The sequence below is a fragment of the Oncorhynchus kisutch genome, linkage group LG10 (assembly GCF_002021735.2).
Source record: "Oncorhynchus kisutch isolate 150728-3 linkage group LG10, Okis_V2, whole genome shotgun sequence".
Taxonomy (NCBI): domain Eukaryota; kingdom Metazoa; phylum Chordata; class Actinopteri; order Salmoniformes; family Salmonidae; genus Oncorhynchus; species Oncorhynchus kisutch.
Window position 1 is genome coordinate 12881099 of NC_034183.2, and position 18644 is coordinate 12899742.

Below are 18644 nucleotides of genomic sequence, written 5' to 3' on the forward strand. Positions count from 1 at the left end.
AACCGCAGAGCTGAGAGCTGTCATCAACTTGCACTGGAAAAACATTTAGAATTGTCCAAGAAGGCGAGGTGGGTGGGCATAATGCTTATGTATGACAGCATCTATGAATTGTTGTGGCTCACAAAAGGTTTTCAGGCACAAATATGCAACTGTATGGTTGCCTAGGCGTTCACCGTATAATTTATTCATGAGCTATAAAAAGTCTAGAAAGGTAAACAAACAGTGGTGATGTGTAAATTGCATTTTTGAATTCATTTCTATGCAGAGCTTCCACCCTCCCACCCACACAAACATGAACACAGACACATACTCTTGTGGTGGAGGGACCTGAGAGGTGTTTGTCAGCAGAGTAAATCAGAAGCTTTATCTATACTCACCCTGTGCTTGAATACAAGGTGCGACACATAAACACAAAATAACGTATTGCAGCACCCACCACAAAACCCACTCCCTAAAAACTCAAGATAAGACAAAACCCTGCAAGATTACACAGCACTTCACCAACCAACCTACCACAGATAGTCACATACCATTATTCACACACCACCTCCCACTACTCTCAGCCGGAGACAAAACCCTACACGCTTACTCCGTCAGACCGCATTACAGCCTCAGAAACAGGGGGACCAAAAGGGGCGTGACACGTATAGAGGGAGCAGATGAGGCGGGGGGGGGGGGACTCATTTAAACGTTACACTGCCCAGATTCTTTCTAGTTCTGCAGGTGTGCTTTCTCTTCACCGGCTCCCAGGCCTCCCGGTGGTCACCACATGCCAATTAAATTCCATTACTCAAGAGGAATCTCACACCGCCACAAATTAATTGCAGAGTGCCTAGAGGAACAAAAGAATGAAAGAAAAGAAAGGCGTACTCTAATCTTTAGTGTAATGTTACTGCCTCAGGCATCTACAAAGCCCTTACTCTCCACCTCCCCATTGGTTGGTGGCTGGGATAATTTTGAGAAATGCACCATGCACCCCATTTCAGTAAATCCAGTTTTACGCAAGGCACCCGTACTAATTTATTGTGTGCAATACGCTAACATTTACATATATTTTATGGTGATTGAAGTGTATGCGGATTGTTTGCATATTACATTTATATTGAGAAAAGAATGCAGTGGATTTTTTCAGCAGTTTACCAACAATATGGTCTGTGAAATGTCACAAGTTTCCATACATTTAATCATGTAGTTTTCCCTTGAAACATTCTGCAATAAGCTCAGGACAGTAAAATCTATTTAAAGTTGACTGCTCTGAAAACTTCCTTGATTTCCTCATGCCAACAATCTGTGAACGTCAGAGACACAGAATGCAATAAAATGGTACCAACATGTAGAGGGTTGGGCAGTTCCATTTCCTTGACGATTTGAAGATGGATGATGTCTAAGAGTGTCCAGGTTCATATATCTCACTTTATGTTCGCATGAAATAAGAGGCCATTGATGGACATCAGTGAGAGAAAGGTAATCGATGAGAAAAAAGCACACAATCAAAGGGTGGCTGGGGACATTGATGGAGTTTCATGACAGATCCGGAAGTGTTGAAGGATTCGATAAGCACCTGGGCCTCTCTTAACTCTCCTGTCCTCAAAAGCTTAGCGATCAATCTCCCTGCTCTAATTTAAGAGTAGCAGGAATTGGATGGATAAAGTGGTTGTTGGTTAAATCTGTAGAGATGGGCCCCAGGGGCCTGTGGCTAGAATTATTTCAATACTTCCTTTCCTTATGTCCTTTCCCTCACAGCCACTGATCAGACAGGATTACGGAGGTCAGTGTCATCTGGTGGAGGCCTATCCAGTCCTGTCTGCAATCAGTGGTCATGGAGGGAGTTACGACTACTGGGACTCATCAACTGTCCCCTACCTGTACCTACAGAGAGCTATACATCAATCAGCTTTGCAATCATTATCCATTTTAACATGGTAAGATTAAATTCACTTCATGAACTGGAACCTCCCTCATTGAAATGTATGGTCTCTTCCCAATACATTTAATGCGTTGAACTATTGACCCCGAAGTCTATTTCCTGAAGCCATCCCTCTCCCACAACCCTCTCTGCCTCCTTGTCTCCCTCAGAGCACCCCAGGCCCATCTTTATCAGTGCAAGGCCAGATGCATCCTGGGTGGTTTAAGCCATCCATTATCAACACAAGGCCAGGTGCTTTGTGGGATGGCAGATCAGAGGTCTCCCAGGAAGCTGATTGGGTCTTGTTCCAGTGGGGAAGGAGAAGCCTGGCCGATAGCAAAGAGGCACAAGGGACAGAAGGCCAGCACTGTAACTTATGGCAATGTGATGACCTGCATGAGAGGTACACACTATTAGCTAGCTATGTGGCTATTTCCCGACTACACCATTCAATAGTCTATTGCTTTTGAAGTTTCTGGACAATAATTGAACCAACAGACGTAGACTGTTCCTGAAAATGCCCCCACAGAAGTTTTCTGCAAGGTATCATCACGTTTCAATTTCTGCTTGAGAAAACAAATGCATTGACATTTTGATCCTGATCTTTGATAATGCTCTTATGACCTAAAAAAAGTAAATGCAGATTTGTTAACGGTGAAGCGAATATGTAGAAATAACTACAAGATCTTTAATTTTGGTAAATCTATTTTATTTAGGGAAATCCCATTGAGGCCATAGCCTCTTTTACAAGGGATCCCTGTACACAATCATACAAATTCACAATATTTACAATTCCAATGCAATAAAAACACAATATTTACAAACAATTTAAGAAAAGTAACTTAGAAAACACGATCATTCCTCAATTTAAAAAAGTAATCGACTAGCTGTCTGAACTGCCCTACCCGCACCAATTCATGCAACTTTAGAGAGTTCTGGAGATCATTCCACAAGCAAGGTGCAAAAAAGCTAAACACACATCTACCTAACTCAGTGAAGACCAAATGGATCTCCAGAGTTAGCCATCGCTGTGATCTGGTCTAGTGACTCGTATGCCTGTAATTTAACAATGAAGCAAGGTGTGGCGGAAGTTTGCACAAGAGGGTTTATAAACAAAAACATTACGAGACTTAATAGAAAGAAGGCTATGCTACGTTCTGATACAGTGATGTGTACTGAACCTATCGCCCGTAATAAAGCATAGTGCGCAATGATAAACTGCGTCCATTGGCTTCAATACAGTGGCAGCTGCATTTATATAGACGATATTCCTATAGTCTAAAGCCGGAATGACCGTCGACTGAATGATTTGTTTTCTGCTATTTAACAAAAGGCATGTCTTATTCCTATAAAGAAAAGCCATTTTTTATTCTTAACTAACTCATCAATATGCTTTTTGAAAGATACCCTGATATTTATAACAATGTGGGCACCATTTTCTTTTAAAAATAACCTATACTTAGTTTTGCATTAAGTACCAGTTTCAGTTCAACAAAGGCTTTCTGTAAAGCAAAAAAGGCAGATTGTAGTTATAAAAGAGCCTTGTCAGTAGCCTATAATCTAAAGATAATTTGCTCTGGAGAATGACCTTTTATAATGTTTTTCAAGTACACGTACCATGCTGCCATGGATACAGTGGCAGAGAATCATGTGTGGTTAGGCTTTTCTACAAGGCTCCAAAATGTATACTATTTTCCAATAGATGAGTATACCGTATTTGCTGTGATACTCTCTTAAGATAACTATATTATGGCACACAGTCATTAGAAGAGCCAATAGTGTAGGTCTATCTTAGGGGACAAGAGTAGAGGTACAAAAACATTGGAAAAGGGGAGGATGGAGAACAACACCTGGATTGTTCTCCATCCTCCCCAGATTCAGAATATATACTTCTCGTAATCATGACACGCTTTGTTTAAGAGCTATTGGAGATTGAAATACAAAATCTTAAAATATTTTTATGAATTAAAAATAGGTGTTGATTGTTTCTCCATCCTCCCCAGTCATGGCATGTGTGGTTCAATAGCTATTGGCGAGAGAGAACCAAATATCCAGTGTAATGTTTAAAACATGGTCCAGCTATAGCAAGTGGAAAATATTCCCAATACCTTGCTGAGTGAAAATCGACCACAAATGTTTCAGTCATTAACTCAAACAAGCATCCTCAACGCCACTTTGTAACAGACCCGCTGGTGTTTTCAAATCTGTGCGCATCATCAGCTGCCTCACAGACGGACAGAGAGCAGACAATATGAACCGTTAGAACATGCATTTGTCTGCTGAATTACACTTTTATTCTGTATCACTCAACTCTGTTTTGCGGACTCTTGTTTATAATAAGAGGGATAAAGAGAGGCCTATTTGTATTGTTGATGTGTTGCTGTAGTCGTGGATGGATTAGACTAACAGATAGGCCTAGAACCTAAACAAAGAAGCATCATAAGAAGGCTACCTGGAGAAATCTGGCCTGCAATTTGTAAACAACGGTGCTGTACTTTGAAGTGACACAAATGGCAACTTAATTCATTTTGACTTTCTTGAAAATACACTTTCGTTTATCATACTACAGTCATCCACACTTAAGAACATGTTTATCACTTTAAAATGGACATACATTAATCATTTTAAAGCTCACTACATTATATTGCACAATTTATAAGCCCATTTCATAAAGGGTTAACACTGGACTATATTTAGTCAATTCCTTGTAAGAGATGGTGATTGCGACTAAATAGTTGTTTGGTAGTCTAAATTCAGTGTACATGTCTTTAACTGCCATTTCCAGATAGTCAGACTCTTCCCACACGCCAACTCATTTTTCTCAGCTTCAGAAGCATCTGCATTCACCAAATATGGTGTGGTTATCCTTGGATATATTCTCCAGTCTTGAGGGAATTGTTAATATGTTGTACATTTTTATTCTAGTTAACATTTTCTTTGGAAAATGCCACAAAAAAGAATTGTCCATGCATATCTTAAGTATTTTACAGATAGAAACATTTAATAATATTTATGACACAAACTGCTATGGTCCTGGAGTGTCTTAACAAATTAAAACCAATATTTTTAGGCTGTCTTCATCCAGTATACAGAAAAATGGATTTGCATGATATGCAGATGTGTACCTTTTTTTTATGAGTTATCACCGAATTTTCCAAAAAATAGTAATTCAAAAAGTGTTATTTGTGTCTAAATTCAACTGGTATAAATTGATTGTAATATGATTAAAGGGGGAAAAAATATGCAATGAGGGTGTGATGCCTGGCCTTAACTTTTACTCCAGTGAGCTAAATCAGGGTCACACAGAGTGTTTATTGGTAGTCTTAAACAAATCTACTTTGAAACAAAAGTATACACATCACACACATGCTTATGGGCTTAAAACAAAAAGAAGACACCTGTACCATATCAGTTGAAATGTATTACATTTTGAGTTTGCATCCCAATATTACACTTTATATACATCAAAGAAGACTGAAATATAACAAAACCGTTAACATAACACTGGATTTTTTTCAAAAAATCTATATTAATTATGAAATTCTGAACAATATTAATAACGTTCCACCCATGAGGCCACTAGAGGGCGATTTGGTCATTTGACTGCAGGAAAGTGGTACAGCAACCCTCATAGTGTCTTGGTATGTTTCATAAAGGTGTTTTGAATGCATGTAGGCTATATTCAAATGATACCGATTTATTTTTCCCTCATAGCTTATTCCTGCACTCCCCCTGTTTTATGTTACGCATTCTAAGGCATGTGCATAATGTATGCATGCACTCAATCTGGAAAGGGACATTAATTAAATGGAACTAGCTAGGCTGCAACACTACATTCACATTCCAAAATTATCATCGATGCATGGGAGGTATCAAAGTCTTTGTGCGAAATGTGAGAGGTAGTCATGGGTCTAACGGAATCATGTCCCCCGATATGCCCTCAACCGAAAACAGCCTGTGGAATTGCCCGGAGATAAAACACTAATGGATGTGACGTCACGTAGAGAGCTCAGTGAAAGTCGCTCGTGAAGCCGCGGGTAAGAACAGGGGCAAGCCCGAGACGTATTGGTATATTGAACAGTATAGTGACGCCGCAGTGTCTCCACGAGCTGCCCATCATTAATTTCACAAGTTATCCGGGTATTTGCATTACATGGTACTGGACCTGATGCTCAGCGTAGTCTGTGAGCAGTGAGCTCCTATTTGATGTGGTTTCATATTGACTTCTTATCCATCAGTTTTGGGAATATTGTGAAACACAATGGAACGAGTCGAAATGGGTACAAGACGAAGAGAGATCTAACTTGGAGACAGCGAAGATGGACGTTTCCCAAACCGGCAGCCACTGTCTAGTTAGTGATATATCTCATGCGGAAAATATCGAGACAAATTTCATTTTACGCAATTGCTGCAAAGTGTTCCGGTGGCGCAGCCGTCTCATATCATACTAGCCATCCCGGAGAGTGGGAATCACAGAGTCACTGCGCTCCAAGCTCAGAGAATCATGTGCGGTGAAAAGCAGATTAAATTAAAGTGAGAAAATGCCTCACTTCAAATGATGTGATGGTCTAACGACTTGAACTTTTCTCTCCATTATAGGCTATCTGAAGAACGAAAGGGTTGCATTAATTTGGAATTGAAGGGATCCATATAAATTATCTGTCATGGATTGTGCCTATTTTGTATTTTACTTTGAATTTAAACCAACGGAGTAGCTTTAGGGAATCAACTCACTTTTCTTTTAAACACTGCTGCATTGGATCAGAATGGATTTGTCATTGTAGCCAACTGCTGCTGCTGAAGACCGCGCGCTCCGTCCGGGATTTCTGACTTTTTTCCCCCTCAACGATGCAGCTCCTTCGACTAGCGTGGGCTTTAACCGGAGCCGCAGTCTGCTGTTTTGTTATCCTCCTCATTCACTCACACGTTCTAAAAGAAGGTAATTCCTTATCCATCGCTCTTCTTGGCTTTGTAGACCACTATTCTGAAACACATGTTTTATTTCACAAGCCTATGGCAATCTGTTAAAATACCATAGCCTATATTTATTCATGCATTCATGAGTAACGTTAGCCTACATCGGTTGTGAAGAGGATTGGGGGTGAAGAGGATTGGGGGTGCTTCAACTGTAAGACGCCTTAATGTCCCATAAAATACTGATTTTAATAATTCATAGATTTGTAAGGTGTAGTTTAATAAAATATCTCAACATGTATTATTACATTAAATAACATGCCTGGTGCAGAGAAAGAGAGAGAGATAGAAAGCAGTGTGTTGGGAGCAAGAATAGAGAGGTCTTTTGTTAAATTATTTATTTCGTTATTCTTCAATAGATGGCACCAGAGTCACACTGAAGGACAATGTCAGGGTCAATTGTAATTACATTTTAGCATAATTATTTATTGTGTCTAAGACATACATTACTCGGTTCGATGTTGCAACTGACATTCACACTTGAATAGAATGCCAGCCACATGTTTTGGCGTTTTGAAAAGGTCGTTGTAATCACATATTTACAGACACAGTGGTTGCACACACTTCATTAACTTAATTTTGATTCACAATAAAATGTGTGCCCACTATTATGTGAATGTAATTGTGACAGAAAATAATTACATTAAAATGAATGTCATGGGTAGTTGTTGCAGGCAAGTCAAACACACAAACTCTCCTTCCTGGGTGGGTAGTCCACTGCTTTGTGAGGAGTGCCTGTAATGGGTGACGCGGCGTGTCTCTTTCTCGTGCAAGGGGGCTTTGTGACAATATATGGCACAACCATTTATAATCCCACTTCGCCCGGTGTTCCTTCCGGATCTTGGTGAGAAAGGCTGTTGAGAAAGCGCCGTTGTGAAAAGTAATTGCTCTTCCATACCGGCCGTATATGTGACCAAATGATTAAGTGCGAGTTCACAACTTTGTTATGAGATTAGATACATTTTTTCATAAACTTTATTGGAATGGACGAGGGTGTATACATACTGAAGCTGTGAGAGCTATTGAATGTGGCTGCGTTTGCATTGAGCAGATGCAGTAAGACATGCTCCCATTTTCCAGAGCTGGTGGGATGTGGGCCATCTTATTTCTCGCTAAATTGTGGTCAAATGCTGGTTTCACGCACATTGTGCCCTAGTGTGGGATCTCTTCCTTAGTATTGTCTCATCCCAGATTGTATTTGATTTGATTGTGTACAACAGTATAATTTCACTCATAAAAAAATACCCCATATGGAAAAATCACATGATTTCACATGTGACATTTCCACATATTTTGCACATGTGAAATCATGTTAAACCATGTGTTTTTGGGTAACTTCACATGTGATGATATTTCACATGAAGTTTCACATGTGGATTTTCACGTGATCGCATAACCTTTCACATGTGGGTTCAAATTTTCACGAGATTGTACAGGTGAAGTGTAACGTGACGTGTTCCAAAAACACGTTGTCATAGGATTTCACGTGTGAAATGTCACAAAGTGTACCAAAAACACGTTGTCATAGGATTTCACCTGTGAAATGTCACAAAGTGTACCAAAAACACGTTGTCATAGGATTTCACCTGTGAAATGTCACAAAGTGTTCCAAAAACACGTTGTCATAGGATTTCACCTGTGAAATGTCACAAAGTGTCATAGGATTTCATAGGATTTCACCTGTGAAATGTCACAAAGTGTACCAAAAACACATCATAGGATTTCACCTGTGAAATGTCACAAAGTGTTCCAAAAACACGTTGTCATAGGATTTCACGTGTGAAATGTCACAAAGTGTACCAAAAACACGTTGTCATAGGATTTCACGTGTGAAATGACACAAAGTGTTCCAAAAACACGTCATAGGATTTCACCTGTGAAATGTCACAAAGTGTTCCAAAAACACGTTGTCATAGGATTTCACATGTGAAATGTCACAAAGTGTACCAAAAACACGTTGTCATAGGATTTCACGTGTGAAATGTCACAAAGTGTACCAAAAACACGTCATAGGATTTCACCTGTGAAATGTCACAAAATGTTCCAAAAACACGTTGTCATAGGATTTCACGTGTGAAATGTCACAAAGTGTTCCAAAAACACGTCATAGGATTTCACCTGTGAAATGTCACAAAGTGTTCCAAAAACACGTTGTCATAGGATTTCACCTGTGAAATGTCACAAAGTGTACCAAAAACGAGTTTTCACCTGTCGCGTGAAATCATGTGATTTTCCACATGTGAAATCATGTGGTTCAATATGTGACATGAAACTACACGGTTAGCCATTGCTGTTAATTTAGCAGAAAATGTGTCATTTTACTGTACATTTCCACAGTAATAGCGTTTTGCTATATACACTACCCTTCAAAAGTTTGGGGTTACTTAGAAATGTCCTTGTTTTTGAAAGAAAAGCTATTTTTTGTCCATTTAAAATAACATCAAATTGATTCAAAATACAGTGTAGACCTTGTTAATGTTGTAAATGACTATTGTAGCTGGAAACGGCAGATTGGCCCATTATCAGCAACCATCACTCCTGTGTTCCAATGGCACGTTGTGTTAGCTAATCGAAGTTTATAATTTTAAATGGCTAATTGATCATTAGAAAACCCTTTTGCAATTATGTTAGCACAACTGAAAACTGTTGTTCTAATTAAAGAAGCAATAAAACGGGCCTTCTTTAGACAAGTTGAGTATCTGGAGCATCAGCGTTTGGGTTTGATTACGAGCTCAAAATGGCTAGAAACAAAGAACTTTCTTCTGAAACTCATCAGTCTATTCTTGTTCTGAGAAATGAAGGCTATTCCATGAGAGAAATTGCAAAGAAACTGAAGATCTGGTACAACGCTGTGTACTACTCCCTTCACAGAACAGAGCAAACAGGCTCTAACCAGAATAGAAAGAGGCACTGTCTGTGTTCTTTTGCCCATCTTAATCTTTTTATTTTTATTGGGAGATATGGCTTTTTCTTTGCAACTCTGCTTAGAAGGCCAGCATCCCGGAGTCACCTCTTCACTTCACGTCTCCTCACTGTTGGCAATTTCTAGAATGGAATAGACATCATTTCTCAGAACAAGAATAGACTGACGAGTTTCAGAAGAAAGTTATTTGTTTCTAGCCATTTTGAGATTGTAATCGAACCCACAAATGCTGATGCTCCAGATACTCAACTAGTCAACTAGTTTTATTTCTTCTTTAATTAGGACAACAGTTTTCAGCTGTGCTAACATAATTGCAAAAGTGTTTTCTAATGATCAGTTAGACTTTTAAAATAAAAAAAATTGGATTAGCTAACACAACGTGCCATTGGAACACAGGAGTGATGGTTGCTGGTAATGGGCCTCTGTATGCCTATGTAGATATTCTATTAAAAATCTGCCAACATTAACAATGTCTACACTGTATTTCTGATCAATTTGATGTTATTTTAATGGACCCAAAAATGTCTTTCTTTCAAAAACAAGGACATTTCTAAGAGACCCAAACATTTTTAACGCTAGTGCATTTACTGTGAATTGCAATACACTTGGGTACTTTTTGGCCCGTGTTGCAAGTTAATGTGGCACACCTCGCTTGCAATTGCATGTAAACGTAGGGTAAATCTTTCGATGTGCTTATGGCACAAAGTTTTTTTTAAATCCTTTAATTTTATATTAAGTTACCAGCTACTGAGTACCAGTGAAAATGGTGGAAACAACTTTTTATGTTTTTATACAGCTGAACTGTATTTTTACAGTAAATATACTGTACAACTTTGAACTGTACAAAACCGGAAAATGTAGAATTTGGTTCACTTTCTGAAGTGACTGAAACTTAAATGGAATTGACATCAACATTGGTTAGCACACCTGGGACAGACACAACAACACCTATGATTTTAATTCACAGCCTCTTGGATGCTAGCAACATGAATGGCCGTGACACATATCGGCCACAGATTTATTGGCAAGAATACATTTCTTCACTTTGCTAAATGTTGCTAATCATGCAATTATCTGACAACGAAAAGTAGCTGTGCTCAAGGACACTTGACATTAAGGTCTAGATTTAATCAGATCAAGCATACATACGTGACTGCCACCATATGGTTATTTGTTACCAAGAACATGTATCCACACACTCTCAAATATAAGAGTATGGTTATGGTACATTGTTGTTCCCTGGTGTACAAAAAGGTCAAAAGTACACATTAGGTGCCTTCGTAGGTACACATAGGAACTCAAATGGTACTTTTTAGGGTACATGTGCGGATAATCTGATAATCTAGTATAATGGTACATTTTCTACCCAATATATTCAATATAATGCAGAGTTCGTGACCATGTGGGAGGTGGTGTAACGGGTTTCTTCTTCCTACTCTGAGGAGGAGTAGTAGGAAGGATCGGAGGACCAAAATGCAGCGTGGTATGTATCCATAATGTAATTGAATATAAAATACAAAAGAACAAGAGAATCAAAATGAAAACCGAAACAGTCCCAAATGGTGCAAATACTGAAATGGAAAAATAATCACCCACAACTCAAGGGTGAAAACAGGCTGCCTAAGTATGGTTCTCAATCAGGGACAACGATTGACAGCCGCCTCTGATTGATGTGTAGAAAAATATCCCGTTATCTACAAGATACCAAATTGTACCATGTGAGTTTAAATCTCTTTTACGCTCACAGATCTAGTGGTATAGCTGCACTGTAGCAGGACATTACAGGTTGGTAGCGAGCAAGGGGTTATTCATTTAATTCCCATTTCAGTCCCATTTTTGTTGACAGCACAAAATTAATCAAGATTTTACAGTAAAAATTATTCTGCAGAATACTGTCATTTCATAGACGTAACACTGTCAAGTTGTGTATATATATACATTATTTTTACTGCAACTTTAAGCAAAGTGCAATAAATATATAGCCAATCTCCATTATGTCCATAGACCTGGTGGCTCAGCAGGAACATTATTCCTAACATATTACCCCTTATCAGAGTATATCAACACTCCAAGTATGGTGAATGCTCTATTGTGAAATGGTAACCGTAATTCCTTTTGGTTGGAGAAACGTTGATGGTATCTTCCCACAATGTTGTGAATGTTTTGGTATTCATACCCACCATTCATTGACTGATCATGTTTAATTAACAGTGTTGAATCTTCTCTCATGTACATTATGTAGTGATGAGTACCCAATACTGCCTTTAAGTACAGTGTATTCAGACTTTCTCACCCAATTGCTCAGTTCGGCCGGGCAGCCAGCACTAGGAAGAGTCTTGGTGGTCCCAAACTTCTTCCGTTTAAGAATGATGGAGGCCACTGTGTTCTTGGGGACCTTCAATACTGCAGAAATGTTTTGGTACCCTTCCCCAGATCTGTGCCTCAACACAATCCTGTGTCAGAGCACTCTGGACAATTCCTTCAACCTCATGGCTTGGTTTTTGCTCTGACATGCACTGTCAACCGTGGGACCTTTTTATAGACAGGTGTGTCCCTTTCCAAATCATGTCCAATCAATTGAATTTACCACAAATGGACTCTAGTCAAGTTGTAGGAACATCTCAAGGATGATCAGTGTAAACAGGATAAACCTGAGCTCAATTTCGAGTCTCATAGCAAAGGGTCTGAATACTTAGGTCAATAAGTTATTTCAGATTGTTTCAGATTGTGTGTAGATTGATGAGGAAACATTTTTTTTTAAATCCATTTAGAATAAGGCTGTAACTTAACAAAAAGTAGAAAATGTCAAGGGGTCTGAATACTTTCCAAATGCACTGTACAGTATGTCTAAGCTCTGAGTGAACTCTCAAATTATCTATAAATGATTTATCCACATGCATAACTGCTAAAATGATACCGAATTTTAAAGTGGCAATCCTTTGAGCATTAACAAATGAGTTACCAACATTTTATAACTGCTAAAAAGATACCATTAAATAAAGTGGAAACCTGCTGAGCATTTATTAATGAGTTAGGTCGACCAATATTTAGAATTTTCTTTAAATGTAGCTTCAGAGAAAGTGGAAACCTTCTGGCTATTTATAACAGCATATATTCTCCTCAAAAATGCAATACATAGTGAGAGCAAAATGTAATTTAATAGAAAGATACATTGGGAAAACAATTTTATTTGCAGTGACTAAAATCTGTAGCCTATCATTGGTATAGTGAGTAGCCTAGCTAATTCAGATAAACGGGGTATTTTTCTCCCCAAATCAGAATAGAAATTGAAACCAGATTAACTATTTGAAATAAAACCAAGGGTTGCATGGTCCCCTTCTGTGTCTTCATCTGTTTCTTTCTTGTTAAGCATTTCCCATCCTGGAGCCTGAGATCTTATGGGAATCTGTGGGAGAGAAGAGGAATTTATGAAAATTTAGCTTACTATCATCATTATCATGATTTATAGCATTTAGGCTTAGGGAGTTATCTTAGCAGCTACTACTACTACTACTACTACTACTACTAATAGCTAGCTAGTGTTCAACATTACTTGCTAATACTAATAGCTACACTGTACAGTGCATTTGGAAAGTATTCAGACCCCTTGACTTTTCCCACATTTTGTTACGTTACAGCCTTATTCTAAAATGGATTCAGTAAAAAAAAATCCTCAAATCTACACACAACCCATAATAACAAAGCGCAAACAGGTTTTTTGACGTTTTAGCAAATTTAAGTATTCAGACCCTTTGCGATGAGAATCAAAATTTAGATCAGGTACATCCTATTTCCATTAATCATCCTTGAGACATTTCTACAATGTGATTGGAGTCCACCTGTGGTAAATTCAATTGATTGGACATGATTTGGAGAGGCACAGAACTGTTTATATAAGCTCTCACAGATGTCAGAGCAAAAACCAAGCCATGAGGTCGAAGGAATTGTCTATAGAGCTCAGAGACAGGATTGTGTCAAGGCACAGATCTGGGGAAGGGTACCAAAAAATGTTTGCAGCATTGAAGGTTCTTGATAACAGTGGCCTCCATTGTTCTTAAATGGAAGAAGTTTGGAACCACCAAGACTCCTAGAGCTGCCCAACCGGCCAAACTGAGCAACAGGGAACTCGATGGTCACTCTGACAGAGCTCTAGAGTTCCTCAGGAGAAACATGATTCTCTGGTCTGATGAAACCAAGATTGAACTCTTTGGCCTCAATGCGGCACATAGTACAGAGCGATCCTTGATAAAAACCTGCTCCAGAGCGCTCAGGACCTCAGACTGGGGCGAAGGTTCAGCTTCCAATGGGACAACAACCCTAAGCACACAGCCAAGAAAATGCAGGAGTAGCTTTGGGATAAGTCTCAATGTCCTTGAGTGGCCCAGACAGAGCCCGGACTTGAACACGATCAAGCATCTCTGGAGGCATCTGAAAATATCTGTGCAGCGACACTCCCCATCCAACCTGACAGAGCTTGAGAGGATCTGCAGAGAAGAATGGGAGAAACTCCCCAAATACCGGTGTGCCAAGCTTGTAGCGTCAAACCCAAGACGACTCAAGGCTGTAATCACTGCCTAAGGTGCTTCACAAAGTACTGAGTAAAGGGTCTGAATACTTATGTAAAACCTGTTTTTGCTTTGTCATTATATATTGTGTGTAGATTGACAAGGAAACAAACCTTTTCATCCATTTAAAATAAGGCTGTAACATAACAATGGGGTAAAGGTCAAGGGGTCTGAATACCTTTCGAATGCAATGTATGTAGTGAGGCTATGTTGAACTAGTTGTGTGAACCAATTTTAATCAGCCAAAATGGCTGACTTGCCATGTTTTCAGAAAATTAAAAAACATCTCTGACATTGGGGGCAAGAAGCATCATGACACAAGATGATAGGGTATGGGTTTGTTTACACGCCATGGTAATAGAGATACTAACCATTATAAGAAGAACAGCAACCGACGCTGCATGATGTCAAAAGCAATTTCAACCTAATCATTATTTCCCTGTTTTGACTTGAAGGCCAAACAAAGGAACCTGCATTTGTGGCACGGCTATTTAGTGCATTGCGTGATTGTTATTCCTATTTTCAATTTGGAGGAAATTAAAAAAATATGGCTTTTAATGAATATCCCATATCAATGAATGTCACTTTCCCTTATTCCCTCATCCTTGAATAAATTGCATGCCAGTTGCAATTGTATCCCAACTGAAAGCAATTGGAAAATATTATGATTCAGGCTATGTAGCAAGTGAAAAAGCAATATCACCACAGAAAGCTCTCTCTCATTTCCTGCTATAATTTCATTATTTGTGATCATGAGTGGGCCTGGTTATGCCTGAGATGTTTATTCCACAATGAAGAGCATCACATGGTGTTCATTTGCTCTCATTGCTTTTGCCTTTCACCAGTTGATCACTAGTCATGATCTTCAGTTTAGAATGCAATTAGTTTAATCGGCTGTGTTTGCTAGGGATGGGGAAGAAGTGTGACCGGCCCCCGAGGACTGGAGTTGCTCTATCTGAAATAGGGGAAATGGAAGACGCATTTTTCTCAAAGTAAGGAAAGTGTGTCTGGTTAACATTTGTTTGAATTTCATGCTTAAAACAGATCTTTCTTTTTGTGAACCTGTACATAAACTTTCCTTGTCTTACATGTAAAGCTCTCTATGAAGTAGTATATGCAAAATTCTAGATAGTATTTTGAAGAATAATTCAGATGGCTTTCTCTACTAGTAAATATCTATACTATATATACTAAAACACAGATTAAACAAGGAAGTGCCCTTGACAAATGACTCTGAATTGCATAACTGTATATTCATGTACTGTATCTATCCTGCCTATCATCTATCTGCCGAACTTTTATTTACAATGTCTTTCATCCATCCATCCATCCATCATTCATCCATCCGTCTTCCATCTTCCTTCATCCACCCATGTCTGAAATGTCTACATGTTAATGGTTTTAAATGTATATAAATTGTAAAGTCTTTTAGTCTTTTTCATTAAGTCTGACCCCAAGAAGACTGTCGTCATAGCGTCAGCTAATGGGGATCCGAATAAAATAATCCATCCAACTTCCATCCTTTAATCCATCTATCCATCCATCTGTCAATCTAAGCAACCACAACATTAGTTGGAAACATTATGTTTGTTAAGGTGGAGTAACATGCAGGTGCATATGTACAGCATACATTATACTGTATTGATTGTAAAAGAGGTAACACTCCATGGACCATTTGTCTAAAATATTGTAATTTATGTTACCCACAAATGGTTTGTGGATAACATGGATGGATGGATGGATGATTGAAAGACATTGTAAATAATTGGGCAGATAGATGATAGGCAGGATAGATACAGTACGTTGCACAATAGTTTCTGTTGGGAATAACAATTATTATCTAGATATGAAGTGAATGTGCCCTTGTCAAACTGGGAATAAATGGAAATAAAAACAGTAGAAATTATTGGTTATTATGGTCAGTCAGTAAATACACACAGAAGTGCAACAATTTTTGTATTCATTCCAAGTTCAATGCAGGGCCTTGTAACCTTTCTTGATTCTTAGTCCGCTGAGAACTCTATCTGAACGTTCCTGTAGTATAAAGGCTAGCCTTGTGCTGGAAAGTGACCGGTGGAAATGATGAATCGATCAAGAGATTATGAAATTGACCAGTCAAAAATGACACAATGTTTCAAACTTAAAGTTGTGTGAATGTGGGCTTTTGCATTTTCTGAATGTCCTCCATGGCACTGAATGTCCTCCATGGCACTTTGCTAAAACATGCTTGGGGGAACTAGTCCTCTATGTATCTCTTTATCACCACTCCATTGAGCTCCTCTTTTTTCCTAGTCAGTTTCCATTCAAACTTTTTTAGGCAAGAAAGTGTCATGACAGGCCTGATGGAAAAATAAAAATGGTTGGTAAACCAAATGTTGACAAATGATGACAATATTGATATAATAACCATGGTGTGTGGTCCTCCCACTACGACTCAGGAAAGCATGCAGTTCATTAGTCTGCAGATTAAATAAATGACGATGAACTTTCCAATAAATATCAAGAGTCTAATTCTACTGACATGATGATCAATGCTTGGTTGCTGTTTGACAAATACAAATAATACCAATAAGTTATTTGTATGTGCATTATGTCAACATATACAGCCTAACCCAAGTCAATTTGATGGAAACACATCTCTGGTGAGAACATGTACGTGTTGTTATTGTGCGGTTTTAGAATATTCACATTCAAATCTGTCACCAATTGGATGGAAACTTAGCTATTGTCTGTCGGCTTCATTTCTGTGGAACATGCTAGATGGAGGCGTGAAGGACAGGAATGAATTGGAGGTGGTGAGTAGAGAGAGCAGGGGAGAGATCGACAGATAGAAGGAACGCTATTGCCGTTCTCTGTGGTTACCATGGGATACCCGTTACTGAGTTTCCTCTTTGGCTCTTCGACCGAAGCGTCATACATCATCTAAATGTTGGCAGAATGAATTACTGCAAATAACTACCTTTCTCTTGGGCTTCAACTGGTGCTGAACCAGGCATTTTGTTCAACATATGATCGAATAAGTAAAAAGCTCTGTTTGTGTCATTCAGAATAAGGTATAGAGCTTAGTATTTGCAGTAGTGTTTCCCAAATGGTCTGTTGAGGCCAATTCCTTTTGGATGGCAGCTTAAGACTCTCGAGTGGTGCAGCAGTCTAAGGCACTGCATCTCAGTGCTAGAGGCAGCACTACAGACCCTGGTTCGATTCCAGGCTGTATCACAACCGGCCGTGATTAGGAGTCCCATAGGGTGGCACACAATTGTCCCAGCGTCGTCTGGGTTAGGGTTTGTTTGGTAGGCCGTCATTGTAAATAAGAAACTGTTCTTAACTGACTTGTCTAGTTAAATAAAGGTTCAATAAAATACATGTTCTGGGTAGTAGAGACAAAGGTCTGGTTGACCTGGTGGGTCACAATACATTTTCAAAAGCTTTACAAGAGTCACAGTATGTTTATGTCAAAGTAAAGACCTTTGTCTGTCAATGAAACCATCTAGGTAGATGGAGCGTTTCCATAGTCTAATGACACATCTTTCATGTTTACCTTTAACCATGCACACAAGCTACATGAAAAATGCCATTCCACTCGAATCCAACCATTTAGAATTTTTGACTTCCATGTCACATGTTAGCCCCTTTCTACATGGAAAGAAGCATTCACACTTCTGAAGTAGCTCTGCTATCGCCATATGAGCAGTCAGGGAGGGGGGGGGGGGGGGGGGGTGATAACCATTATCAGACTGTCTTTCACTGGCTGCCTGAGCAGTGAGAATACCAGTGATGAGATACATTAGCTCCCATACAGTCCTGAGGCTGGGGAATCGCAATGGAGTGGCCCGGTGATTGGAGTGGCCCAGTGATTGGAGTGGTCCAGAGTCATATCTTTATACAGGCTGTCAAACACAATTACAAGGTTAGTTAATTTATGGCTAGACAGACACACACACACTGCAGATTCCGACATGCTTTTTGGGTTCGTATAGGAGGAATTATTCTGAAAGCCAGGAAAACTGCAATCTCTTATTTTGTGCCACTTTTGCTGTGGACTAATCTTGTGATTTAATTCATCTTATAAAGTTTTTTATAGTGCGTTCTTCTCTAAATGTGGCTTGAAAGCTGACATCTCTTTTCAAATGTGTCTTGGAATAACGATTTGGCTATAGACCCTATTAGACCCTACTAGTAGCAATGGAGCTTTAGTGTAGTCTTTTCTTGGAGGCAGAACTGAGCGATTTCCCTGTGTATGGGCCAGCTGCAAAGTCAAAATTGGCTATACTGTAAA

General features: G+C 39.1%; 1 protein-coding gene across 4 annotated transcripts in view; it reads left to right on the forward strand.

Annotated features, from left to right (window-relative positions):
- LOC109897766 (chemokine-like protein TAFA-5) overlaps positions 1–18644 on the forward strand; it is a 122458-nt gene that overhangs the window by 53976 nt on the left and 49838 nt on the right. For 2 of the 4 annotated variants that reach the window (XR_002256269.2, XM_031833137.1), the window contains exon 1: positions 5923–6845. The exons of the other annotated variants lie outside the window; for them this stretch is intronic. Coding sequence is in view for 1 of the 2 variants with exons in the window: in XM_031833137.1 (XP_031688997.1) it covers positions 6755–6845 (91 nt within the window). In the remaining variant the exon portion in view is untranslated. Of the gene's footprint in view, positions 1–5922; positions 6846–18644 lie in introns of those variants that run through there. 4 annotated transcript variants of the gene reach the window in all.